We start from the raw sequence: 25,765 nt of genomic DNA on the forward strand, positions 1-25,765 counted from the left end.
GTAGAAGCTCAGCCCCCAGACCCCTGGACCAGGTGGTGCCCCCAGCCCACAACTGGGGGTGCTGAGTCATCCCTGCTGGGCCCAGGCGGTGGCACCGCAGGCCCCACGTGGAGATGAGTTGTCCCCACTCAGGGCAGGGGCAGCGTCCCTGCAGGGCTCCGCTGGGACCAGACACCAGCTCAGAGTTGCCCCGGCCCGTGTCCTCCCTCGGCAAGTCGCTTGACCAGAAGCCCATCTCCGGCTGCATCCAGGGACCCTAACCTAACACTGCGTTCTCACCCGTAGATGAAGGCCTCAGACGCCAGGCAGAGAGTGGTCTTGCTTCTTACCCTTCCCCCCTCCCCTCCTCTCACCCCCACTTCTGAGGCAAGGGTCCTGACCTGGGGGGACTCTCCGTAGCCTGCCAGGTGTGCCGGGCTAGTGCCGAGCCCCGTGGGGCCTCCGTGGAGCAGCAGGGTGTCCTGCCATACCAGACAGGCCTTGGAGCTGCGCCCTGAACCCCCGCGCGACTCAGTGGAATGATTCCTGTGAAGAGGAGCTTTTCTGCGGCCAAAGTGAGTTTTAGCTGTTCGTAGGCTCTGTCCTGCTTGCAGTCTGAGTTGGGGGAGATCTCTGCTGCAGAGTGTGTAGATGTGGGTGCCCCCATCCGAGGCCCTCGAAGCTGGACTGCCTGCCAGCCCACCACATGTGGCCACCTCTGTGGCCCCTCCCTGGTGGCTCAGCAGCTGCAGGGTCCCTGGTTGTGACCTCAGGGCCTTCTGATGTTGCAGGGAGCCTGGAGGCCTGGCCCGCCCGGCCCCAGGGCTAGTGCTCGTGTGGTGGCGTGGCAGCCAGGACCATGGCCAGCGCCCACCCCCTCTGGCGCCACACAGGCCAGCCCGTGAGCAGCCTGCCCCTTGGGAGGCTCCCTCGCCCACCCCTTTCTGGTGGGTGCTCAGGGCACCTGGGGCTGTGCCTTTCCATGTTGCTGCGCCAGCCTTGGGGCGGGCAGGGGACCTCACATAGGCGTCTTCCCAGCCAGTGCTCCAATGCACACCGCCAGGATCAGGGAGGTGCCCCACGTCAGCCTGGACCCGGCAGCGCCCTCCTGCCCTGCGGGAAGCAGGCCCAGAGTGGTTTGCAGGGTCAGGTGGGGACGCCCCTCCCTCTCCTCCCAAGCCCTGGGTGCGTGGGCCTCTTCCTCCCTGCCCTCCCCAGGACCATCTGAGCCACGTGGCCTGACCCCCACCCTGGGCACCCCCTCCCGCGTGCTGTGGGGGGTTGCAGTCAAGCTTTCAGATCCCCAGCTTCCTTACCTGAAAATGGGGTAAGGGCTGTTCTCCATCCAGTGGAGAACACGGACCAAGCTGTTGCATGGAGCTTAACAGACATGTCTCCCTGTGCTGACACAGTCCCGTCCAGGACCAGGGCCCTCGCCTGGCTCCTCAAGAGAGTTTTGCCTAAGGGCCAAGGGCTGGGGGCCAAGTCCAGGGAAGAGACCCCAGTGTCCTCAGAACAGCCCTGGTCCCACGTCAGGCTGCTCAGGCCCCCCCCAGCCAGTGCTGGTGTAGAAACTTCCCCTCAATGGGGCCCTTTGCTGGCAGTGGGGCAGGTAAGCAGAGGGGTCTCCATGCAGGAACAGGAGGACTCCTTGTGGGGCCCGGGGGACAGGTCACGGTGGGACTGCAGCATTTCTGGGCCAGGTCGGAGGCCCCCTGGGTCCCAGCCTGCTGGATAGCTGGTGCCCTGAATCAGACTGGGGCAGCCCGGAGGGAGTGGGGCCCATGGGCCAGGTCTTCGCAAGTGGCCTTGTCCGGGGAGTCTGTGCCCAGTGGGCTGTGACCACACGGAGAGTGCCCTGCCCAAGGCCGCCCTCGAAGTCCCTGTGGGGAGCAGCCTGGCTTCACCTCCACCAGGAGAGAAAACCAGGTCCCCACCGAGACAGAGGCCTCCTGGGGACCCCAGATGACTTGGGAGTGGGCACCTTGTGTCCTGAGGCTTCCCTCCAGATTTCACTAGATCTTTGATCATGCCAAGTGTTGCCATGGAAACCAGCTGCTGCGAATAGAGAAGAGGTGGGGGAGGGCAGCCCCACCTGGATGGAGGAGGGACTCCAGTTCTGACAGGGAAGGAGGCGCAGAGACAGCTGGCCCAGAGCTTGGGGGGTGGGGTGGGGGCAGCAGTGCTGGGGCCAGGTGGGCCGCCTGTGTGCCTGAGTGTGCAGGTGTCCTCATGTGTGTGCATGTGTGTCCTCCTGTGTGCACTCACGTGTGTATTAGAGACACACAGGGGTGGTCGGGGGGCCTGCTCCATGTTCGCCTTCTCAGCCTGGGTCCCAGTGAGCGCAGACACTCCCACGACTGGTGGGAACAGGCCGCTGCTGGTGTGAGTCTCGGACCTCTGGCCACCCCGAGGCGAGGCTGCAGGTGCAGCCGCTTTATCTAGGGGCTGCTCCGGCAGCACAGGCCGGGGTGGGAGGTAAGGAGGGAGAGGGGTTCGTGGTGTGCTGTCAACCAGTCCCGCGGGTCCTTTGTGGGTGGTGGGGAGCGCAGCTCGGGGCTGTCCTGCCCCCAGGGCCCAGGCAGCTGGGCCTTCTCTCCTCCGCCCTCATCCCTGTGTCGCTGGTGGGGCTGCTTCTAATGGCACCAGCTCCCAGGGACTTGTCTTGCCTGCTGTCAGGCAGGGCGGCTGGCGCAGCCTCCAGGCATAGAGCTGGCGTGTTTGCAGGGCACTGACAGTGTCAGCGCCAGTGCCTGCCTGAAACCGCAGCCCTACCGGCTCCTGGGGCCCTCTGTCCACTGGGGCCCGCCCCACTGGGCCCCTCCTGCCAGCCCAGGGACCGAACGTGGAACCCAGTGCTGGCGGGCAGCTGCCATTGTCACATCAAGGTCACATGTTGAGGACCCGATGGCTGCTCAGACCCCAGTGCAGCCACACTGGGTCAGCAGGGCTTTGACGGGGAAGGTCAGGGATGTGATGGTGGCGGTGGCACCGGTGCTCAGATCCCAACCCGAGTCGTTCTCGGCCCTGACTTGGCTTATCCTCACCCGCACCGGGCGCTTTAAAGGAGATACACTCACTCACGCACTGCTGGTGGGCGTGTAGAAGGGCACAGCCACTCGAAAGCCACGTGGTTCTCGTGAAAACTAAAAATGGACTCACCAGCTCAGCAGTTGCACTCTTAGGTGTGTAGAAGAGAGAAACAAAGACACCTCCGTGCAGAAACTTGTACATGAACGTTCGTAGCAGCTTTATTCACAATGTTCCCAAACTGGGAACTGCCCAGGTGTCCTCCAGGAGTGATGCCAGCCCAGCTCGGCCCCGGCAGGGGCCCGTGCAGACACAGCCCCGTGATGGTTCCGCAGGGCAGGACGCTGGCGGAGGGAGGCCCGTCTCAAGGGTGCCTCCAGCCCGACTACACCCATGTGACAGTGTGAAATCATGTCCTTCCAGAGACGGGGATGGATCAGTGGCCCCAGGGTTACGGTGGGTCGAGGGCAGAGCTGCGAAGGGGCAGCAGGGGGAGCCTCCTGGGCCGGCATCTAGGGTCCCCTGGACTGTAGGGACGACACGGAGCCGCACATGGGATAAAGCTGCAGAGGGCCACAGGCACACTCACACACATGCATACACACTACACACAGTAACCCCCGGGCAAGCATCCTGGCGCCGTGTGGTGAGGGGCCCGGGGCACAGGCGGCTTACCCAGCCCCTCACTTGCCCCGAGAGGCCGGCGGGGCTGCATCCCGTCTCCTCCGGATAAGGATGCCTTGGTCGGTCTGGGGAACGCCGTGTCCGTCCAGGTCCTGACCGGCTCCCCCCACGGGTCTTCCAGCTGCGACTGAAGGGTGCACCCCAGCTTAGCCCACTTCCATGATGGATGCACAGGCCCCCAGGAAGTGCGGCCGGCGTAGGAAGAGCAGGAACTAGACCCAGGAGAAGGTTGGCAGGAAATTTCCATACAGGTACAAGACGCCTACCCCACGGCCAGTCCTGCTCCCCTCGGGCGCCCCCGGAATGCACTCCAGAGGCACAGGGCGGGAGCTGGGAGGGTCTCTGTCCACAGGGAGCGCTGGGACCCCGTCCTGCCTGAGCTGAGGGCCTCCAGAGGGGTGCCAGGACCCCCAAGCACCCAGAGCCTTGGCAGGTCTTCCTTCAGGGCCAGCGGCCATCCCACCTGAACCACCGAGGAGCCTGTTCATGACCCTTGCTTCCAGGAGGGTATGATGGGAGGAGTCTGCAAAGCCCCAGGGCTCTGGGGACCCTCAGGGGCCCACAGGCCAGGCGGTGCAGGGCCCCAGCCAGCAGCGGCCTGTTTCTGAATGTGTTGACCAGGCAGGCTGGAGCCTGCAGTCCCTCGGTCAGTGTAGCTAACAGCCTCCTGGAGAAAATGCAGAGAGAGGGAGGGCTGGCGGCCGCCCTGGGCTGAACCTCCTCTGTGCGCCTGCGGCAGGTGGTCTGGACGCCTGTCCTGCCTTGCGCCTCATCCTGTCACTGGGCTGCAGGCTGTCCTGTGAGGCCCCGTGTGGCAGGTCCACGTGGCAGAGTGACCCTTGTGAGAAACCTAGGGGCTGGGGCCCCTTGGGCCAGGCCACCACTGCAGGGCTGAGATGTGGCTCTGGGCCAGCCCAGATCCCAGCTCTGCTGCTTCCTGTCTGTGTGACCTTGGGCAAATCACTTAACCTCTCTGTGCCTCAGTTTCTCCTTCTGTAAAGTAAAGTGTGCATAGCACTACCTACCTCCCCGAGTGGTTGTAAGGTGCTCAGAGCAGTGCCGGGAGTGTGGGCACTTGCAGATGAGGGAAAGCTACTGCCTGCAGCTGGGCGGCAGCCCCCAGAGATGCCAGGTGCCCCGCAGGTTCTCCTGGCCGACGGAGACCAGCACAGAGAGCCTGCAGCCCTGGAAGTTCACGAAGACAAACAGCTCGCTGCGGGATCGGCTGCCCCTGCAGAAGACCCTGGTGCCAACAAGGTCCATCCCAGTCAGAGGGTAAGTGGCAGGCACCATTGCTGGCGTCCCCACCTGAGAACCACACCACTTCCAGCGGAGGAAACTGAGGCCCGGGCAGCTCCAGGAGGGGGCTCATCCACAGGTGGCAGGGCAGGGACGAGGGCCCGAGAGGAGGGAGAGGCAGCCGGGGTCTGGACTCCATACAGCTGCTCTGAGGCTAGAGGTGCCGGCAGGGGACCCCGACACTGGGCAGCCCTCAGCCAGCCACATACCCACAAGCACACACATTCACGCGTGCCCCCCACCTGGGGGGACACACAGCGAAGCACCCAGATACACTTGGAAAGACCCACACAGGAAACATAAAGACCCACAGACACACACACGCTCACCCTAAACTGGGGGTCAGATCTGGCTGTCCCTCAGATGACACCAGCCATAGATAGGGAGGGGCTTCCGTGACTCCACCCTGCCCCTCCGAGTACCCCAGCCCTGCCCCGACTGCCTCGCCCCCCACCCCATGACTCCTCCAGCAACTGGGTACGGGGGCCTCGGAACTGAAGGCAGTGTCTGTCCTGACCAGGGATGACCTGGCTGCATGCTCCAGGTGATCACCCCGGCAGGTCACAGAGATGTACACGGTCCCCCAGTTGGAACCGAGAGGCCGTGCACATGCCCCCCCCACACGTGCACGCATGTCACACACACCTGCCACACACACGCACCCCACAGCAGCACGGGTGGTGCCCATCCCCCATCCACACCCGCCCTGGCTCTTGTCCCAGGCCTCAGCAGCCCCCCTCACTCGGCTGCGGGTTTCTGCTGTGAACCTCTGAATGGACTGGCTTGGGGCTGAAGGCACAGGTGTCCCTGGGTCTCAGTGTCCCCTTTTGCTGAAAGAGTCAGTGAAGGCAGGGCCCTCAGGCTGTGCACGACGGGGAGGAGGCTGAGGCCGGGCCCAGGGCTGCCCTCCCTCACAGTTGGGGCCCCTGCAGGGAGGGCACTGCGCTGCTCGATGCCAGCACTCATCGGAGGGGTCGTGGGAGCCGCTGGAGCCTGGGTCACAAGGGGGAGGGTGGTGTCACGGGGAGGGGGCCACCCGATGCTGTGCCCTTCCCGCAGGTGACAGGCCTCCTGGCAGGCACAGGGGTGCTGCCCGCTCCCAGGCTGGGCAGGCCCAGGGTCCACACTGGGTGGCATCAGGGCTGCTGGCCCTCTGGGCAGATGGTGCCTGGGAGGTGACGGAGGTCCACATGGGGCGTGAGGCCGGTCTCAGTCACGACACCAGCCAACTTCTCTGGGCCGGGGTCCCCGAGGGTCAACACGGGGCTTGTGTGGCTTCTCCAGGTTCGGGGCCCCGGATTTCACGTCACTGTGCAGCCTCCACCTGCCGCCGCCGCCGCCGCCGCCAAGCCACCTCTGGGAACTGATGCTGCTGGGCCACCGCTTCCTGGGCCGCCTGCCCCCTGGGGGCCTCCCTGGGGCCCGGCTCTCAGCAGCCTCCCTCTCCGCCCCCTGGTCCAGGGCGCCCGGGGCAGCGGCCGCAAGGAACTGCCCCCGGGCTGAGGTGACCTGCCGGGAGGAGCAGCCCTGAGAGGCCCCAGAAACGTCACGACGGGAGTAAATGCTGCTGATTCTGTTCCCTGAGACGGGCACGCTCCACGTCTGCACTGCCTGTTCCCATCCGTAAAGGGGTGGTGGTCGCTCCTGCAGCCCGTGACTGCCACGCCCAAGAATTTACCCCAAAGGTAGTCTCTCATGTGTAAGGAGAGAGATTTGGACAGTGATACTCATTCCACTGCTGTAGGAAACAGCAAAAGGTTGGAAACCACCCAAATATCCATTAATGGGGCTTTAAGTAATGCCACCACTGCACCCCCGAAGTGTGAGGCAGCCACTGAGATGAGGGAGCAGCTGTTTCCGCTCTGTTCTGGGACCGTCTACAGAGCGTGTTCAGACGTTGTTTAAAGCACAGCAGAGAGAGTGTCTAATCTGCTGCCTTTTGCGTATTTTAAAAAACGGTGTGTCCATGCGTATGTGCACGTGTGCATATGTATACACGTAAAGGTGTGCCTGCACGCGTGTGCACGTATGTATACACACAAGGGCGTGTCTGCACATGTGCGTGCACATGCACGTATGTGTACACGTATGGGTGTGTGTACACATAAGCATGTGGTGTGCCTGCGTGTGTGTGTATGTGTACATGTACGTGTGTGTGTGTGCATCTGGCAGTGCATGTGGAGCAGGGAACAACTGTTGCTTTGGGTAGAGAAACTGGGGATTTGGGGACAGGACTGAGGGGGGCGTGCCATTTTCTGAATTTTTAGTGTGTGAACCTAGTGCCATGTTGCTGGTGCGTTACCTCTTTAAAGAGAAGTTGCATGGACCCAAAGAGGGGCGCTCCCGGCCTGCTGACAGCCAGATGCTGGCGGAATCCCTTTGGAACTGGCAGTAGCTGCTCAGGTGGGAGGCTGATGCTGAAGATGTGAGGTGTCCCCACCGCTCTGCAAAGACAGTCACCTTAGAGCCTTGGCAGAACGGGAAGTCGGGCAGTCACTGGAGCCCTCTCCCCGGGGCAGAGCGGCGTGGGGGCCCTGGGAGTGGGCAAGTGTCTGTCGTCTTTCTGGTGGACGTTTGGTTGGGTCCCCCCTGCCCTGGTGGACAGTGGTGCTCTGGGCCTTCCTGCCCCTTCCCGTCTCCAGAGAGGACGTGCTGGCCAGAGGCTCCTGAATGCCCACCCTCACCGGTAGGCACCGCCCTGTCTCCCAAGGGGCCCTCTGCACATGGCTACGAGCAGCTGATAGAAGGTCCTTCAGCTCCACCTCCAGGTGCCCTTGCCGTGGCCCCAGAGTGTCTAGGACACGGAGCAGGGGGCCGTCGGGGCTCCTCCGGCACAGGGGCAGAGCTGGCGGTTCTGTCGGGAGAAAAGGCTCAGCCCATCACCTGAATCCAGAGTCATGAAAGGTGCTGGGTCTTCAGGGGCTCCTCCCCTGAGTTTGCTGTAAAGGAAGGATATTTAGGGAGCAAGGAACAGCTGCTGGTCCCACAGTGTGCTCAGCACTTGTACGCGACGTCCTCAAAGAAGGAAACGACGCATCTGGAAGCAGGTCTTGCAGGGAAGTGGGCCGCGGGCTGGCTGGCTGCCTGCTGTCGGGGATGGCTCAGCAGTGCGCGCCCTGCAGGTTATCCCAGACCTGAGGGACGACCACGCGGCCCCTGCAGCAGCTCGGGGTCTGCTGCCAGCGTGTGGGAGCGGCCACCTGACCTCGGTGGTCCCCGTGAGCACGGTCACAGCAAAACGCGAACCAGCTCGGGGCTGAAGCCGCCCAGGGAGCGGGTGGCCCGGGGTGTGGGCCAGCCTGCAGGAGTTGCGGGGCCCGTGTGGGAAGGACTCGGGTTAACCAAACTGCCTATCACTTAGGGACCAGTGAGCTGAGGGCACCACGTCTGCAGCGGATCCTGCAGACCCCTGCCCGGCTGGACCCTCCCCAGAGCCTGGAGACCAGGCTGTGCATGCAGGTTGTTTACGTGGGAGGCGGTTCCAGGAAGCGCCTCAGAGAAGCAGGGACTGCATGCCCTTGAGCTGGCCGCCACCGCGGGCCCCCAGGCTGAGTCCCCGGCTGCACCCAGGGGAGAATGCTGCCGAGCTGGCCTCCCACTTCCCCCAGACTGGACTGAGGGCTGCTCGGGACATGGGCTCCCCCCACCCCCCACTGCTGTGCCTGGAAGTGGCTACTGTGAACGGCTCTCGCTCTGCCTCCCCTGCAGTGGGCGCAGCAGGGGTCCCTCTGAGGAGCTCTGGAAACAAAAGGTGCAGCCCAGCTTGTGTCCTCGGAGGGAGCTAGACACTCCTGTGCCTGGACGGCAGGGACCATGTAGACGAGGGCTGTGCCAAGGGGTGGGGACACCAGGACAGAGGGGCCTGCGTGTCCTACCAGGCCCAGCAACCACCTCTGCACGGGAGAGGCCAGCTGGAACCACCTGATGTCAGTGGCCATTGGTGCCCTTTGAACAGGCAGCGACCCCCACCCATCACTGGAAGAGCCAGCACCCAGCCCTGGGCTGCAGACCCCTCGGAGGGTCTTGGTGACAATCTTGTGAGCAGACCCAGGCCTTCATCCGCCCCGAGGCCATTGGCCAGTTGCTGAAGCCGGCAGACGCAGCCGGCTGCAATTCTGGGGTAATGCGTGAAACGGTGTGGTTACAGAGAGCTAGGGATTTATTTTAGAAAAATTCTAAACCATAGAAATACGCCTCCCAGGAAGCTGCTTGGGTGACAAAGCCACAAAATAAAGCTCAAAACAGAAGCAAACCCACACTGGAACTCCAAAAATCTGGGAAACATTTTTCTGACAATGAAAGCCAGAAAAAGCAAAAGAATGATGAAACTTTTTAAAAACAGGTCTCTGTAACCCAGTCCACCCCTGTCACTTCTACCTGGGGAGGGTACCGACCAGCACCACCAGGTCTGGAGAGACTGGGACGCTGCGAAGCGTTAGACGGTCCCGGCAAGTCGGAGTGCCGCGTGACCTCACTGACACGCGGCTCTAGCGGAAATCCCCTGTCCCGAGGGGGCACCTGACTGAGAGCCCACCTGGACACTCGCATAGCTTGTCCAGCTCTGCCCATGAGACCCGTCTTACTCAGGCCACCCGGTGACCGAGCCGTGAGCCCACCCTTGGGAGTGGGCTGCCAGCCGGTGATCTATTAGGACCGATGCTCTGGCACCAGCAGACCCCCAAGGCAGGCGAGGGACGGGCAGGGGGCACCACTATGTGCGCACAGCAGAGGTGGGGGCCGTGTGGTGGGCTGCAGCACGTGTGAACCGAGTTCACACACGGGAGAGGCAGAGGGACTGTGAGTGCCTGGGACGAGGGTCAGAGGGCAGGAGGTGCTAAGAGGTGACAGCAGATAGAGTCATGGCAGAGCAGGAGGGTGACTTGTCACTGTGGTGCTCCTGGGGTGTGGCTTCTGGTTGGGAGCTAACTCAGCAAACAGGTCACTGCACAGGCTGCTTGGGTAACAGGGTACTGGTGACTAAGACCATGGCCCCTGGCTGTCCACAGCCCATCCCTCCTCACCCTGGTGACAGTCCAGGGCCAGGGGTTTTCAGGGCCCCCACAGCGGGGCAAGGCTTCACAGGGAGCCCCCTGGGCAGCCCCTTCCCAGGCCCACGGGGATTGACTGCCGCTGACCCACGCTAGCCCACAGGCACAGTGCAGCGGGAGCTCAGAGGGGCAGGCTCCTGACACTCAGGACTTGGGGCCCGGCCTGGGGAGGGACGGCGTCACTCGCAGGCAAGGGAAACGGCATAAGTGAACCTCAGGGGTGGATGCGGCCGAGCTGCCTGTTCTGGCCAGTCCAGCCCCCACCGGCCAGCACAGCCCCGAGACCCGCGTTCCAGGCCCTCGCCACAGAGCGCGGGGGTCTGCAGCTGGGGTTTGGCCTCATCCCTGTGAGGCTGTCCTTCCTCCGTTGTATTCTGATCTCTGTTTTTCAAAACCTGAAGCGTGCCCTGCCCTGTTCTTCCCGAAGTTCTGGCGTTTTGATTTATCATCCACAGACACTGAGAGGACGTCATCTATTCATCCATCACTGAGGAGACATTTCCTCCCAACGGACTCCCATGACCGGCTGTCTCTCCAGAACGTGCACACACACACACACACGCCCCAGGGTGGGAGGCAGGCACGGCACGGGGCTTGGCTCAACTGGGTTGGCTTTAATCCTTGGCCCTGGCAGAGTGAAACGATACATTGTCCCCAAGCATCACTGTTGCCCATGGAGCCAGAATTTAGGACCCCCGTGGGGTGCCCCCTCCCTGTACCACACCCCATTTGGCCTGTGACACCTGCAGGCTGCCGTGAAGGTGATCCAGGCTCAAGATCAGGCAGCCTCATGCCTCCTGAACAAATGGCAAAATGAGACAGAAACTCCAAAATGTCAGAAAGTAACAAAACACTTTATTTCAAAACCATGAGCTCCCCAGGTCTTACAAAACCTGCCACCGTTACTGCACCCTGGGCGCAGGACAGCCTAGCCTCTGACCAGACCGAGACCAAGGGTGGGGCCAGAACAGGGCCCCCAGCTGCTCCCGGCCCAGGACTCCTAGGCGGAAGGCGGAAGGGAGGGCGCCTCTCCCTGGCCAGGGCTGTCCTTACCAGGCAGGTGAGGCGGGGAGGGCCCTGGGATAGGCCCCGGGCTGCGCAGAGCCAGGGTACTAATCCTGCACCGCGGACAGGTTCCGGGACAGAGTTGACAAAAAACAGGCTCTCACGACCTAAAAAACCCTTACCCAATCCTCACCCCCACCCAGAGGTCCTGGGGAGGCACTTGCCCGCCGGAGCGCTTCCGGGAAGCAAGCATCAAGCGGCGGGCAGGGCAGGGCAGGGGCCCGGCCCCCCGAGGCGGCTGCGCCCAGACCCGCCAGGGTCGAGCCAGTGAGCGGCCCCGGGCTAGCGCAGCCGCAGGTAGGAGGGGGCCGAGTAGTTGAAGAGCAGGAAGTCCATCCTGTAGAGGCCGAAGAGGCGCCGCTGGTAGAAGGGGCTGATGTCGCGGAAGAGGCGCGCGGCCCGGTCGCGGGTGGCGGCCGCCCGGGCCCGGGGCGGCGGCTCGGGGAAGCGCAGGCCGGGCGCGCCCACCAGGCCCAGCACGAAGGCCGCATCCTCCGCCAGCGTCTCGAACTTGCCCACCACGTCGTAGCGCAGGCGGCACGGGTGGCAGAGCGCGTGCGCGCGCTCCCAGTGCTCGTTGAAGGGCCCGGCGCGGCGCGTGCGCGGGTCCAGCAGGTAGGCCAAGAACTCGGCGAAGCGCACGTCGTGGCCGCGGGTCAGCGCGTCAGGGCCTGGGCGCGGCCGCAGGCGCCTCACGATGCTCGTGCCGAAGCGGCGCTGGAAGGCCGCGCTGTAGGGCCGCTCCAGCTTGTTGCGGTAGGCGGACGCCAGGCGCTCGAAGGGCTCGCGCACGAAGAGGAAGGCCAGGTAGGCCCGCAGGCGCCGGTTGACCTCGGCCGGGCTGAAGTCGGCCAGCGAGGGCAGGCGGCCCGGCGCGTGCGCCTCGTGCGCGGGGATGGCGCGCGGGTCGGGGGGCGCGCGGCCGCTCAGCGCCAGCAGCACGCGCTTCCAGTTGGTGCAGGCCACCTTGGGCACGTAGCAGTAGAGCAGGCCGTGCGCGTCGTCCACCAGCACGTGCCGCAGGTCCTCGGGCTGCAGCAGGCGCTGCCGGCGCGTGTGGCGGCTGCAGGTGCGGCGCAGCAGGTCGCGCCGCTGCCGGTGCACCTCGGCCAGGGCGGAGCGCGGGCCCTGTGGCGACAGGAGCCGGGTCAGGGCTGTGCTGGGGCGGCACACGCCAGGGGCCTGGGCGTGTGTTGGGGGGGGGATCTACCCTTGCCCGGGCGCGTGGGAGGGTGTGACTCATCCTGTGGTGGGCGCTCAGGGCCCCAGGGAGCCTGAGATCCAGGGTGCGACGTCAGAGTCAGCCTGGTAAAGAAATGTGACGCCAGAGTGCTACCCGCGGTCGCCAATGGAGTGTCTGCTCACTGTTGACCGAAAGCAGGGAGGGGTATAGACAGTAGCTGTAACTGCGTTTGAATAGGGGTGAAGATGCTGCCTCTCTCAGGCTGGCAGCATGTTTTTTGTTCAGTAATACAGTGAGGTGAGTCGGTACTTAAGAGTTGACACGTACCCTTTGAGTCTTGATTTCTTTCCCACCCCCACAAATTCCACCCCCAGTGCTTGGGCAGGAAGTTTGCCCTATGGGAGCCTGGCCCACCTCTGTGAAATGATATCCAGGGTGTACCCGGCCCTCAAGGGTCCTCCCTGGGTGCCAGGACCTTGCTGTGTAGTTTGCAGCTCTGTGCGTGAGGAGAGTGCCCCGCCCAGCACCTCCCAGCCAGCCTCAGCCACGCAGGGACTCGAGCTGCTGCCCCCAGGCTCTCCCCTCTTTCTTCAGGTCCTTTCTGCCCTAAATAGGGTCCCGGCTTCCAAGACTAACCCTCCCCTCCCCACCCTTCCCCTTGGTGGCTAGTGATCTAAGCGCTCTTAGCTCCTCAGAAAGTAAGCATATGACCCGGCAATTCCACTCCCAGGTGTTTACCCAGGAAAACTAAAAGCGAGCATCGCACAAGAACTTGTACGTAGATGTTCATGGCAGCATTATTCACAGTGGCCAAAAAGTGCGAAGAGCCCAAATGTCCACCAGCTGATGGATGGACTGTGGTATGTGGTCCTCCATGTGGTGGGTGTTACTCAGCCATGAAGAAGAGTGATGTTCCGACTGCCGGACTGACGGACTTTGCAAACATGCCGCTAGGTGGACTTGGCCAGGCATGGAAGGCCACACGTTGTATGATTCTGCTTGTGTGCTATGTCCAGAACAGGTCCACAGAGACCGGAAGTAGATCGCAGTTGTCAGGGCCAGGGAGAGGGGGACTGGGGAGTGGATGCTGGTGCGTGCTGCGTTCCTTCTAGGAGTGATGGAAATGTTCTGAAACCAGATTATCGTGATGGTTGTGCAGCCTTGTAAATATGCCGAGAACCACCGAATCACACACTTTAAGAGTGACCTGTAAGGTGTGTAGTTAATCTCACTTAAGAAACAAGACTTCAGGGTGTTTCCATGTCAGAGGAGGCCGGAGCGGCCTCTGGAACGGTGGGCCCACAAGGGCACATCTTGGGGGGTGGGGAGCATCCACGTGCAGGCGCGCGGGGGCTTCTGATGCCTTCAGACATATCCGCAGATGTGCAGATCCTTGCAGTGAAGACACTGAAGTGTAGAGCAGGATTTGACATGCCACACATGGGGTTGAAGAGGGCGGGGCAGGAAATAAAAATGTTTCAAGGGGGATGAGTTGTAGGAAGTCCCTCAGATCTATACCGAAATAGTCACAGAATCAACAAGGCTGGGATTTGCTTCAGAATAATCCCAGATGGGCACGGGGGACAGGGGTCTGATGAGGCGAGACTGGACGGAAGTTGATCACCGTTCAGCCCGGGTGGGGACGCAAGGGCTCATTGTGCTGTCTTCTCTGCCTCTGTGTAGGTTGGAATTTTCCAAAATGAAAAGGTGAAATAGAGAAATGGCTGTAGATGAGGTGTGTTCAGCACTGCACACACGCCCGGACCGCGTCTGGGAGGCGCTGGGCCAGGGCGGGAGGGAGGGAGGGAGGGGCAGGTCCTCTCGGGGCGCCGAATGTCTGACCTCATGCTCCTGACTTTTTCCAGATCTCGCCGTGGGGGTGACTGCCAGGTTCAGCCATGGCTGTGGGGTGCTGAGGGCGCTCAGAGGGTCCTGTTCCCATCCTCGGAGGCACTGACTCACATGATTGGCCTCAGAAGCCAGGCTCGGCCCGGGTGCCAGGAGCAAGCTGTGTCCAGGGGCCCCACAGCCAAGGTCTGCTTTCGGCGTCCAAACAAAGCAATGTGTTTCTTGTGGCAGAGAATGTTGGCCATCCACCTGTCAGTCACCCCCTCCTGGCCAGCAGAACACTGTTGGTTAGCCTCAGGGAAGGACCAGTCACAGCAGCCTCAAACACCTGCACTAAAGTGATGAGTCCAGGTTGGGTATGTGGCCTGGTTCTGACCAAGCCAATGTAAGGGGAAGTCTGCTGGATGGCTGCCAGGAAAGACTCTCCTTCAGGACAAAAAATAAAGGCTCCTGAAGGGAAAACAAAAAACAAAAAAAACTTCCCTACCTGCTTCCTTTCTCCGTGGGATGCTGTCCCATGTGGAGATGTCTGGAGCCCTGGCAGTAACCTTGCAGCCATAAGGCAACAGGTCTCTGACAGAAGTCAACATCCAGAGGGTGATGGAGGGCAGCATGTGTCTTCTGTACCTTGGGGCTACTAGTCTTTGAGCATTGAGAAGTGAGCAGTGACTGTCCTGATGGCTTCAATTGGCCTGTTAGCTTTTCTGTTGCTTGCAGCCCCATGAATACCAAGACCCTCAATGCTATTCCCATTTTACAGATGAGAAAACTGAGGCTCAGAGGAACTGCATTGCCCGCAGCTCTCAAGTAGGGAAGCTGGAACTCCAAACTGTGTCCAGGGGCCCCACAGCCAAGGTCTTGGGACTCAGAAGCCAGGGCTGTGCCTGCCAGTCTAGGGCCGAATTCTACAGCCACAGCCCTCATCCTCGCCAGCCTGGCCGGACCCAGCTGCCTGACCCTTAGCCTGGCTCGAGTTCTTTTAGCTCTGTGACTTTCTCAGGGCCCTTGGCCCCCCGGCCTGCCTCCTCATCTGTAAACGGGGTAACGACGCCCCATCTTACAGCGCTGTCGTGAGGCCTGCACGCGCTGGCAGAACCCGAGAGCCTGGTGCATGGTCAGCACTTGGGGTCAGATTGTTCTGTTCTGTGTGAGGGCAGGGCCCAGCCGATCTGCTCACCGCGAATCCATCTGTCCTGAGCCCAGCCTGAACACAGTAGGTGCCCAATGATGCTGTCTGCATGGGTCCCGGATGTGCCTGTTGGGATGTGTGAGCTGGGCGTGGGGCTCTCAGTGGCACAGCCATGTGCGTTGGGGGCATGTGTGGCCCTCACAGGCCCATGTGGGGCCAGCCAGGGGGCCGTGTGCCTGTGAACAGCCCACGACCAGGGATGCCCGAACTATTTCTCGTTGCAGCAGCACTAAAACGCGTGGTGGGGGGAACTCATTTTTGCCTCTGGCTATGGTCAGCACACAGTCCACTGTCAAGTCCACCACACGTGGAACTGCTGGTGCGGAGCGTGGCCTCAGTCTGGTGGCGGGCAGGTGGGCGGCTGGAGACCCCGAGACCGCCCGCCCCCGCCTCCTCTCCCGAGACAGAGCCTGCTGGTGGCGGCAGCCCACCGCAGGTCTGCATGGGGCTCTGTGGTTCCAGGTCAGGAGGCAGAGGAGGTGCCCTGGATGGGAAGGGTGGGTCTGCCTACCTGGTCTAGGTCGTAGAGCCTTTGCAGCGGACTCCTGCTCTTGCCTCCAGGCCTGCCAGCGCCCGCAGCCCCGCCTTCAAGCCCTGGGGGCGAAGGGAGAAGGGTCGCTGGTGCTCCAGGCAGGCTGGCCACGGCCCGGGGACCCGGCCTGCTCCCCCGGGCGCGTCTGGCCCACCTCTAGGGCTCAGCTCCCCTCCGTGTCCTGCCTGCCTCTGGGGGCAGGCGGCGTGCAGGGGCACGACAGGTCCCTCCTGCCCGCGAGTATTGCCTTCCGAGGTTGGAGGGTGCCAGGCAAGAGGGGACGAGAAGGGATGGGGAAACCACAGCCCCTGGGAACGCCCGGACCACCAGCCTCACCCACCTCTGTCTGTCTTCCTCCCCGCCCCTCCCCCCGCCAGCCCACGTTCATGGAGCCCTGCAGTCGCCATGCTGGCTGCTGTCAGCATCCCCAGATCCTGGCAGCCTTGGAGGGGACACGGCCAAGCTGCAGGTGTCTGGGGGTAGCTCAGGTGACCAGTCGGGTGGCCCCCACTGGTGCGTATGTCACCACTTGGCAAAGGCAGGCTTTGCTGCCCCCAGGCTGGAGGTCTCCATCGGTAGGGACGCTGTCTTCTTGTCTCATTGCTGTGCATTCCTCAGTCTTCCTAAAACTACCAGAAACTCTGCTTTCTGAGCTTATTCTTCTACTCAAAATGTGTTTCTAAGGAATATCCTCCAACATATTTAATTAATGTGAACATAGTCTTAGTAACATAGTCAGTGTAAGTAAGGGTAGGTTCATGACCTTGTGCTTCTCAATCGTGTTCTTCTTAACTATGATTGTACTTAATAAACTAATAAAATAAAATGCAGTCTTTTAAAATATCACCAAAATTGGAAAATCTCTGGATAGACTGACCAAGGTAAAAAAGAATGAAGACTCAAATTACTAAAAGTGGAGGTAAAAGAGGAGATGTTAGTACTGGACCTTACAGAATATAAGAAAGGGCTGTCAGCATGTGATATGCACAGCTGTACGACAGCAAATTTAACCTATATGACATGGATGAATTTCTAGAAAGACACAGATTGCTGAAATCTCAGTAGACATATGAGAAGTAATGAAATGCAATTAATCATTTAAAAAAATTCCCACAAAGAAAAGCCCAGGATCAGATGGCTTCACTGGTGAACATTACTAAATATTTAAGGAAAAATTAACACCGATCTCTTCCAAATTCTTCAAAAAACAAACCAACCAACAAAAAGAAAGAAAGGAACACTTCTCAGTTCATTATATGAGCCCAGTATTACCTTGACACCAAAATCAAATGAAGACTGTCCCAAGGAAGGAAAGCTATATACCAATGTCTCTTACGAATATAGATGCGAAATCCTCTACAAAATACCGATGCTGTGAGTCCATCAGCATATAAAAACGGTTGTACACCATGGCCAAGTGAGACTCATTCCAGGAAGGCAAGGATGGCTCAACATGCAAATATCAACCAAGGCAATACACCGTATTAATAGGATAAAGAAAAAGCCGTGTGATCATCAGTACGTGCAGAAAAAACTGCACAAAATCCAGTACCTTTCATGGTGAGAAACTAAAACTGGGAGTTGACAGGAACTTCATCACACTGATCAAGGCCATCTGGGAAGAACCCACAGCTAACACACATAATGGCGTACAAATGAATGAAGACCTGCCACCTGCCACCACGTGGGTGACCTTGTACCATGGTACTGGGTGAAAAAAGCCAGTCACAAGAGCCTGGGTGGTGTTTGGCTCCACCCACACGAAGTGTCCTGAGCAGACAATTCCATAGAGACAGACAGCACATGAGTGGTCCCACGGCTCCGGGGGGCACTGCTGATGTGACGTTCTGGAAATACACAGTGGTGACATTGCACAGCTTTTACTATGCTAAAAACCACCGAATCGTGCCCTCTGAAAAGTGAATTTTATGGAATGAGAGTATTCTCTCAGTAAAAATAAAGAAAAATATTGATCAAAAAATAATATATCCAAGAACATTTTATGTACATTTAGTTTACAAATGTAAATATATTCAATGAGTATCAGTAAGTTGTTGAATTCGTAAGAGTATGGAACATTCATAAGAAGAATGGCTTCAGGAATTCAAGATTATATGAGAAAATAGTATATTCATAAGAAGATTGAATTTTTCCAGGATCCTTGGCTTTCAACACAATGAAGAGTCTTTAAAATGCTGCCAAGATCCAAGAGTTTTCCTTAAGACAAGTTTTTGGCAAACAAATAAACTTGGACAATTTGATGAACTGATCTGTCGGCAACCTGACCACAGGCGGTGTTGTCAAATGCTCGCGGGCCTGGGCTGTTGCAGCATAGAGAGCTGGGCCCCCACGCTGAGGTTCCGGCTCAGCAGGTCTGGAGCGGGCCCAGGAATCTGCATTTCTGACCGTCCAGCAATGTTCTGCTGGTCCGGGACACACAGAACTGCTGCGAGCAAAGCCTGGTGGAGGCTGTTTGATGAATGAAACCTCCAGAGCCCTCCATGTGCACCTGACAGCCACAGTCCAGGCCGCCTCAGGGCCCTCCCACTCCAGTGTCCCCAGAACAAGGTCTGGGCTCTCCTGTGACCAAGGCACGTGGAGGAGTTAGGCCCTCAGGGCGAGCCTGTGTCATGGGGTCATCATGGTCCCAAGACGTGAACCTCTGTCTCCTGGCAGCTGGACACATCCCAGGAAAGTCGCTGGCATCAGATGAGCTGACAGAGAAGGCAGCGCGATTGGCTGGCCCCTCAGGGTACGGGGAGGCCCTAGGGGCGGGGCCCAGGTGCAGTGGCCCTGGGAGCCCCGGGCACTACCCTCACACAGCTCTGTGCACGGCCCTGGGAGGAGGGGTCCACCGTGCTGCCCTGCAGGGAGGGGATGAGCTCCCCTAGGGGACACAGCTGGGGACTGAGGAAGGGCTGGTGCCCACTGGGGTGGTGGGGGTGGAGGGTGAGCAAAGCCAGGCCGTCTCTGCCCTGGGCCCAGCACCCAGCCTTCTGGAAGCAGCAGGCCTTGTGTGGGCCTGTTTCCTGGCCAGACCACAGCCTGCAGGACACTGGGTCCCCCACCAGACCCTGGGAGCCAGTGGGTGGAGGGCCAGAGGCCCAGAATAGCTGAGGCCAGTGATTACAGGGCTGGCCACCCTGCCCAGTGCCACCCCGGCCACCGTGCAGAGCAGAACCGTGGTCCCACAGGGTGGGCAGGCTGGCTGGGCAGGGGGTCAGATGGGTCTAGCAGGGTCTGAGGGGAATGCCTTGGACTCCCTGGGTCCAGCCCTCAACCCCGCACGGATGGAGGCCAGGGCTCTGCGGGTAGGGGTCGCCCCAGCTCAGCCCCCAACTCGCCGTGTGGAGGCAGCCTGCAGCCTCCACTCCCATGGCCCAGGCCCTCTTGCCTGCGTCTCTGCCCCCCCAGCCCCTCCACTGGCTCCAGGTCCCAGGCCCCCCTACCAGAGGCACCACGGAGCAGACAGGCCAGGAGAGCCAGGCAGGCAGGCCTGATCTCATGGCGGGGGTGGGGGGTGGGGGGGTGGGCTTGGGCCAGCCCAGAGCAGCCACAGGCAAAACCGCAGGCGGGTTCTGCTTAGAAAAGGAAACAAAAATAGCAAGAGGTTAGAGAGAGAGAAGGACAGAGCCGGGAGAGTGGCGGGAGGAAGGTGGGGCTGCTGAGGGGAGCTGAGACAGACGGACAGACAGAACTACACACAAGGGCCGGGACAGCAACCGGGAGGAGAAACAGACATGCAGGGAAACAGCTGGGCATGTGAAACAGCTCACAGCAAACCTGCTGGGCGTGGAGGGGAGGGAAGCGGAGAGGGTGAGCTGCCCACAAGTGGGGAGAGCCCGGGGCCCATGCCCACGGGGTCCCAGCCCAGGGGGCCTGTGTGAGGACCAACCCAACACCCCAGCACCCACTGCACGTGGGCTGGAAGAGCCCGGGCTGCACGGGTCTCAGTGGGGAGGTGGGGAGCTGGACAGGAAGTACTGGGTGCGGCCAGGCCCACAGACTCAGGCCAGGGAGCACCGTGCCCATGCTTTGCTCACTGACACGCTGACTCCTGGCGGTAGAAACTGTTATTACTCCCATTTGACAGATGGGGAAACTGAGGCTCAAGGAGGAGGCCTCACAGCAGGTGAGGGCCAGAAACAGGTTTGCCCCCAGGCCCTGGTGCGCGTGAGTGTGTCCTTAACTCCACTGTGCCCCTAAGCCGCGCTCTGCCCTGCACACGACCCTGCCCGTCCTTGGCACCCAGGCTGCTGGGTGACGCACCGCACAGGGAAGCCGAGAGCAGAGAAGCCCAGCTGGTGGTCCAGGCACATCTGCCCCCAAGGACCGCTGGGGGAGCCCTGTGTGGGGCCCTGTCCAGGAGGCAGAGGTCACAACACGGTCTCTGGTTAATGAGTTCCAGCCAGGCGCATGTCGCAAGACCGCACGGCAGGAGCAGCGCTGCCCGGCCCGTTCAGTCCCCAGGATGACCTGCGGGCCCCGGGGCAGGGATGCCCCCTCTGGTGATCCAGCAGAGCAATCCCACCTTTTCTTCTTCTCTTTTTTGAGAGAAGTAGAGATCTCTCCACCTGTGTTTAAAATTCAGACTCTGTTCGCGATCCCCACGACCCACTGGAATGGGGCCCTGACTGGGCAGCAGTGTCCACCCCGCCCAGGACCACCACAGGAGTCTCCTCACCAGCTTCCTGGCAACCTTAAACCCACGTGGCTTGCCACAGGCTAACAGCAATCCCAGTTCCTTCCAGGGCCCCTCCCGGCTCGCCACCACTTCCCTGCTCCCTCACGCAGCTCCAGCCACACTGGCCTCCCCGAGTGGGTGAACACGTGGGTGCCTGCACCTCCGGGCCTTTGCACTGACTCCGTCTGCCTGGGATGCTCCTCATTGTCCGGCTCTCAACTCAAACGTCCCTCCAGAAAGAGGGCCTCTCCAGTGAAGGGTCTCCACTCACGGCCCTCGTTACTGCTGGCATCATCTGGTGTGTGTGTGGGCCGACATCTGGCTGTCCCTCTGGAAAGTCAGCTCTGTAAGGAGGGGGCTGTCTTCTTTTCTTACAACCCCTGTGCCTCACCTCCTGTGACCATTTAGTTAAGGACTGATGGCCCTTCCTGGCCATAGGGACAGCACCCCAATTCCTCGCAGGCCATTCAAGGCCGCTTATGCTGGGGCCCAACCTATAGCACCTTGCCAGCCCCCACGTGGCCATCCCTCTCATGAGCCCTGAGCTCCGCCCACACACACCCCTCAGGCCCCTTTGCTCCTCCACACTCCTCTGTGCCACTCCCTGTGCCTGTGAGTCCCTTTCCTCCCTCCCCACCTCGTAGGCTCCTGGGCAGCCTTCAAAGCCCAACCCCAGTACCCCTGGCCTGTGGAGCAGAAGGCGCAAGGGACTTGAGTCCTAGCACCCACACTCCTAGCGGGTGGCCTTGAGCGAGCCACTTCCTTCTACTGACCCGAGAGCCTTCTTCCATCATGCGGCCTTTACTCTCTGGAGGCCAAGGAGGAGCCGCAGAGCTGGGCGCCCTCTGGCGCGCAGGAGAGCGGTGGCAGCACGCTGCTTCTCTTGCCCGGGCTTCCAGAGCCTCCTCCCTCCGTTTGGCAGCACATCCGATTTCCCTGCAGGAGCAAACCTGCTTGCTCCCTTCATGTACTTCTGATAGGTGCCCCCTTCCCACAGCTGGTGGGCAGACATGTGGCCAGGCCTGGCCAATCGGAGCCTCACGTCCCTTTCTGCCACAGCAGTTGGCTCAGAGGCGAGCACGCGTGACCAGCCCATCCCTGGGGCCCTGGCTGGAGCCATGGGTAAAGGACCCGCCCTCTGCCTGGGAAGCTGGGAGTATCAGAGAGAAGCTAGACCTGGAGCCCCTGGGTCCATCCATGCCTGAGAGCAGCTCGTTTGGGTCTGAGTCGAATGCCCTCTGGGGGCTCCCTGTCTCTGAGCCTTCCCCGCGATGAGTCCCAGGGCCCGGACTGGGAAGGAGTCAGGGGCCCCACTGGGCAGAGCTGTGAAGGTCCCAGTTAGCACACATCGCCCGTGGACCTTAGACAGGAAGCGGGGCCCTAAGGGAAGGGGTGTGTCCCGGAGGAAGAGGAGGCCAGCAGTCCAGCCCAGAAGGGGGGGTGGGCCCCCTGGCAACAAACCCCCTACCCAACTTCCCTCCTCATACTCCCTTCCTTCCCCCAACCCTAGGGTCCCCTGGAAGTGGACAGAGGCCCAGCCTGGCTCTAAGAGAAACACCCTTGATTTCCAATAGCAGGAAAGGTGCTCAGCCCTGTGAACCGGGAAGGGGTTGGAGGTCAGAGCGGGGTGGGGGTGGGGTAGCTCCAGCACCCAGCAAGGCCCCTGCGGACCAGCAGGGGTGGGGACCCAAGGTAGCAATGTCATGGCTCTCCCTGGGTGTGCCTCTGGCAGCAGAAGGTGCACCCTGGAGATCTGGGCTTTTCATGTTAAAGCAGCAGCTCTGGGAGGGCAGTCTATCAGCACGCTCTGTCCCAGCCCAGACAGACGCTGGAACGAGCAGGTGCCGGCGAACACGTGGTGAAGGGCATCACACAGACGCGGCCACACCACCAGGCAGGCTGCCGGGGACGCCAAGCATGGGAGGGCACGGGGATGGCGGGGTGCTGAGGGCAGCAGTGCCCTGGGCAGCTGTCCCGCCTTCCCTGGCATCCTCCTCGACCCCAGGACCCTGTGCGCTAGTCAGCTTTGGCCTGAGGGGCACCAGGTGGGCCACTCCAGACTTCCCACTAGAAGAGGGGCAGCGGAGCCCCAACCTGGAATGGCAGCCTTTCAGGGGTCCCCTGCCCATCGCAGGACCACTTCTGCTTTGGAGACCCGCCTGCCTGGACGAGGAGGCTCCCAACCATCCTGGGCCCGGAGCCCTATTCCCAGGCCAGAGGCCATAGAGCCACACTGTCCGCCCCCTTCCAACTCGGGCCACGCTGCCAAGGGCCCTACTGGGGCGTTTCCAGAGGCCTTGGTCGGAGGGGCCACGCTTCCTGCCCAGTTGTCTCCCCACCGTCTACTCTGCCTGCAGAGCCACCGTGCACAGCCTCCCTGGCCCTGGAGGTCGGGGGCTCCAGCGCAGGGCTTGGCAGGAGAAGAGCCTGCAGGGTAAGTTGGCTTGTCCGAGGTCACCCTCCTAGCTCTGGTGGCCAGCAGCAGTCCATGGAGAAAGGTCTGAGGGTCCAGAAGGAATAGAAGAGAGCTCTGGGAGGCAGAGAGACAGCTCGTCCCTGTCTGGGGCAGTGGAAAGAGGGCTCAAGAAGGGTCCGCCACACCAGACACAGGAAGGCCAGGCTGCTGGGTGAGAGGGTCATGGCCAAGGATATTGGTGTCACAGGTGTAGCTCAGGTGGGGTACGGCCTGGGTAGAGGTTAAGCAGGTGACTGGGAGTCCCTGCAGAAGAGGGAGGAGGTCAGAAGGACTGAAGCACAGATGATGTCACCTTGGTTTGTTCCCCATCTCCCAAACCTGCTGGGGGAGGGTGTGGCAGGAGGGAGTGTCCAGGCAGGGAAGACACGGAGACACCCAACTCTCACGCGGTCCCTGAACCTGCCTACTCCTTTGCAGACACTTCCGGCGCCCACCTCACACACTGGGTCCCGACGCTCTGGGTTCGCTCTCTCCCCACACTGGGGGCTGGACCCTGGGAGCTGGGAACCACCATGCCCTGCCGTGCCCAGGTCCTGGTCAAAATTTGTCTTCGAAAGGCTGGGTGGACAGAGTGTCGTGACCACAGACACTAGGACCACAGCCCACACTGGGCTGGGGGACCCTCTGCTCAGCTAACCCCTGCCATGAGCCAGGAGCACCACCCCTAATGGCCAGCCAGCTCTCAAATGGGCAGAGGATGGACAGCCTGATCTGGGCCCCCTCCCATGGGCTTGGGGAGATGTCCAGGTCTGGGCGGCTGTGTCCAGACATAGAGGGGACAGTGGGAGCGGCAGGGTGACTGCGCAGAGACTCCAAAGCCCGGCTCACCTGGCCCCTAGCCCAAGGAAGGAAGCCCCTTGCCCCAGCATAGAGGGGGCACCTCGCCACCCCGGCTCCATGAAGAGGCTGGGGACTGCTCCCATTAACTCCACCTCCCAGAGCCCTGTCAGGAAATCCTGAGCAGCCCATTTATAGGTGGGGTCCTGTGGCCCCGAGAGGGCAGGGAGGGCACCCAGCAGGTAAGGCTGTGGAATGACCCTCATCCACCAACTCAGACCCAGCCAGGTGGGGCAGTGCTGCCTCGCCAACAGCCTCCACAGCCTCGTCTCTGGGGCCGCCCGGACCCTGGGAAATGGCTACTTTTTCCTGGACCCTGTCTGCCAGGCCACAAAGAGGTGTGCTCCAGGGATTGTCAAAGAGCCCCCAGGGGGTGGGAGGAGATGCAGACCCCGCAGCACACACACACTCACGCACACACACACAGCCACTCACACTCACACCAGGAAATGGCAACCAGAGCTAGAGGTCTGAACAGGCCTCGGACCGGGCTCCTCAGCCCCTCCGGTGGGTGAGGTCTAAGCCCTGCGTGGCGGGCACGACCGGCGGCCTCAGTTTCTCCCCCAGACCGTGAGGTGGGGGCTCAGGACCGCAGTCTTTTCCAGGGTGAACCTTGCTGGGAGCAGGCGCTCCAGGGCGCAGCGCCCGTGCGCGGAGGGGCCGCCCCCGGAGCCGGCGGGTCCAGTTTTCCCACCCGCGCGCCGGCCGCGGACCCGGGGGCTTCCGGGCGCTAGGGGGAGTGGGGTGACGGCGCGGCCATTGAGGCTGCCTTCCAGGGCGGGCGGAGCGCCTCCGCCACTCGCCACTCACCCGGTCCCCGGGCGCAGGCTTCTGGAGAATCATCCCCTCTCACGTCCCCGGGCCTCGGGAGACCCACACTCGGGGGGCGGGGGGGCGCGGCAAGACCCTCGCGGGGAGCCGGGACACTGGCGGGGCGGCCGGAGCCTTTCTGAGCTCACCCACCCCTGTCCCCAGCCCGGGAGGAGCCCGCAGAGCCCCCAGCCCGTCGGGGGTCCGGCCGCCCGTGGGCGGCCCCGGGACCGGCGGTCACTCACCGGGGCGCAGGGCGCTCAGAAGCAGGAGCGCGGCGACCAGGCACGCGGCCGCGAGCGCGCGCCGCCTCCAGCAGCGCCTCCCCATGCTTGCCCGGTGCGCAGCAGTCCGCGGGGTCTGTCAGGGCAGCAGGGCGGGCCCAGACTGGGAGCAGGACCCGGGGCCCGCCTCCGGGCCCGCCCCCGAGCCCAGGCCCGCCCACGGGCTAGTCTCCGACCTGGACCCGACCCGGGACCGCCCCTACACCCGCCTTCGCGCGGCTCGGGGGTGGCGGGGGCGAGGCGGCCGACTGTTGAGTCGGCAGGTGGGCGAGGGCCGGTCGGCGGGCCTCGCTCGTCCAGTCTGCCAGCCTCCCCCGACCCGATCCAGCGGGGCGGCCAGCCTGGCGGCGGTCCAGGGCGCTAAGGATGGAGGCTGGGTGGAGGGCGCGGCTCTGCCCCCTTTCGCTCGCGCAGGGGCGCCGTCCTCTACCGGAGACCGAGAAGCCTTGTCACGGTGGCGGGTGGGCGGGTCCGGGGAGCACTATGCCCCCTTGTCTCTCGGCTGCCTTACCTGCAGGGGTCCAGGGGCTGGCTTAGGGCAGCGGCCGCCTGTGCATGACTCCCCCGGACCCTCCCGCCCTCAGAATCAGGCCCAAAGGCACCCATTCCTTCCCCCAGGCCCATCCTGTAGCCTTGTTTTCCACGGGGGTCTCCAGGTCCTGCCTGGATCCCAGCTACTGCAGGTCCCGGCCAGACGCCAGAAGGTGATGGGGGGTCTCAGTTCATGCTCCCCAGAGCACCCAAGGGGACAGCTGGTGGTGTGCACGTGTGTGTGCGCGCGTGCGCGCGTGCTTGACCCAATACCGAATACGTCGGA

At 61.9% G+C, this 25,765-nt stretch overlaps 2 protein-coding genes across 2 annotated transcripts; one reads left to right on the plus strand and one right to left on the minus strand.

The window, feature by feature from the left end:
* Positions 1-419: 419 nt before the first annotated feature.
* Positions 420-6,961, plus strand: C17H3orf22 (chromosome 17 C3orf22 homolog). Its single transcript, XM_031676356.2, has 3 exons — positions 420-554; positions 3,815-4,968; positions 6,277-6,961. The coding sequence occupies exons 2-3, from the start codon at positions 4,775-4,777 to the stop codon at positions 6,521-6,523; spliced, it is 441 nt and encodes a 146-aa protein (XP_031532216.2). The 5' UTR covers positions 420-554; positions 3,815-4,774; the 3' UTR covers positions 6,524-6,961.
* Positions 6,962-11,249: 4,288 nt separating this feature from the next.
* On the minus strand, positions 11,250-25,024 carry CHST13 (carbohydrate sulfotransferase 13). The gene is made up of 3 exons (XM_072942019.1): positions 24,910-25,024; positions 15,837-15,919; positions 11,250-12,233 (listed from the first exon to the last, which is right to left on the minus strand). The coding sequence occupies exons 1-3, from the start codon at positions 24,992-24,994 to the stop codon at positions 11,388-11,390; spliced, it is 1,014 nt and encodes a 337-aa protein (XP_072798120.1). The 5' UTR covers positions 24,995-25,024; the 3' UTR covers positions 11,250-11,387.
* Positions 25,025-25,765: the final 741 nt, after the last annotated feature.

The sequence above is a fragment of the Vicugna pacos genome, chromosome 17 (assembly GCF_048564905.1).
Source record: "Vicugna pacos chromosome 17, VicPac4, whole genome shotgun sequence".
Lineage (NCBI taxonomy): Eukaryota > Metazoa > Chordata > Mammalia > Artiodactyla > Camelidae > Vicugna > Vicugna pacos.

Coding starts and splice junctions, on each gene's coding strand:
- C17H3orf22 (XM_031676356.2), top strand. CDS start 4,775: ATGAGGGAAAGCTACTGCCTGCAGCTGGGCGGCAGCCCCCAGAGATGC. Junction 4,969..6,276: donor AGGTCCATCCCAGTCAGAGG/GTAAGTGGCAGG, acceptor TGGCTTCTCCAG/GTTCGGGGCCCCGGATTTCA.
- CHST13 (XM_072942019.1), bottom strand. CDS start 24,994: ATGGGGAGGCGCTGCTGGAGGCGGCGCGCGCTCGCGGCCGCGTGCCTG. Junction 15,920..24,909: donor TCTGAGCGCCCTGCGCCCCG/GTGAGTGACCGC, acceptor CTTCGCCCCCAG/GGCTTGAAGGCGGGGCTGCG. Junction 12,234..15,836: donor GGCTCTACGACCTAGACCAG/GTAGGCAGACCC, acceptor CTGTCGCCACAG/GGCCCGCGCTCCGCCCTGGC.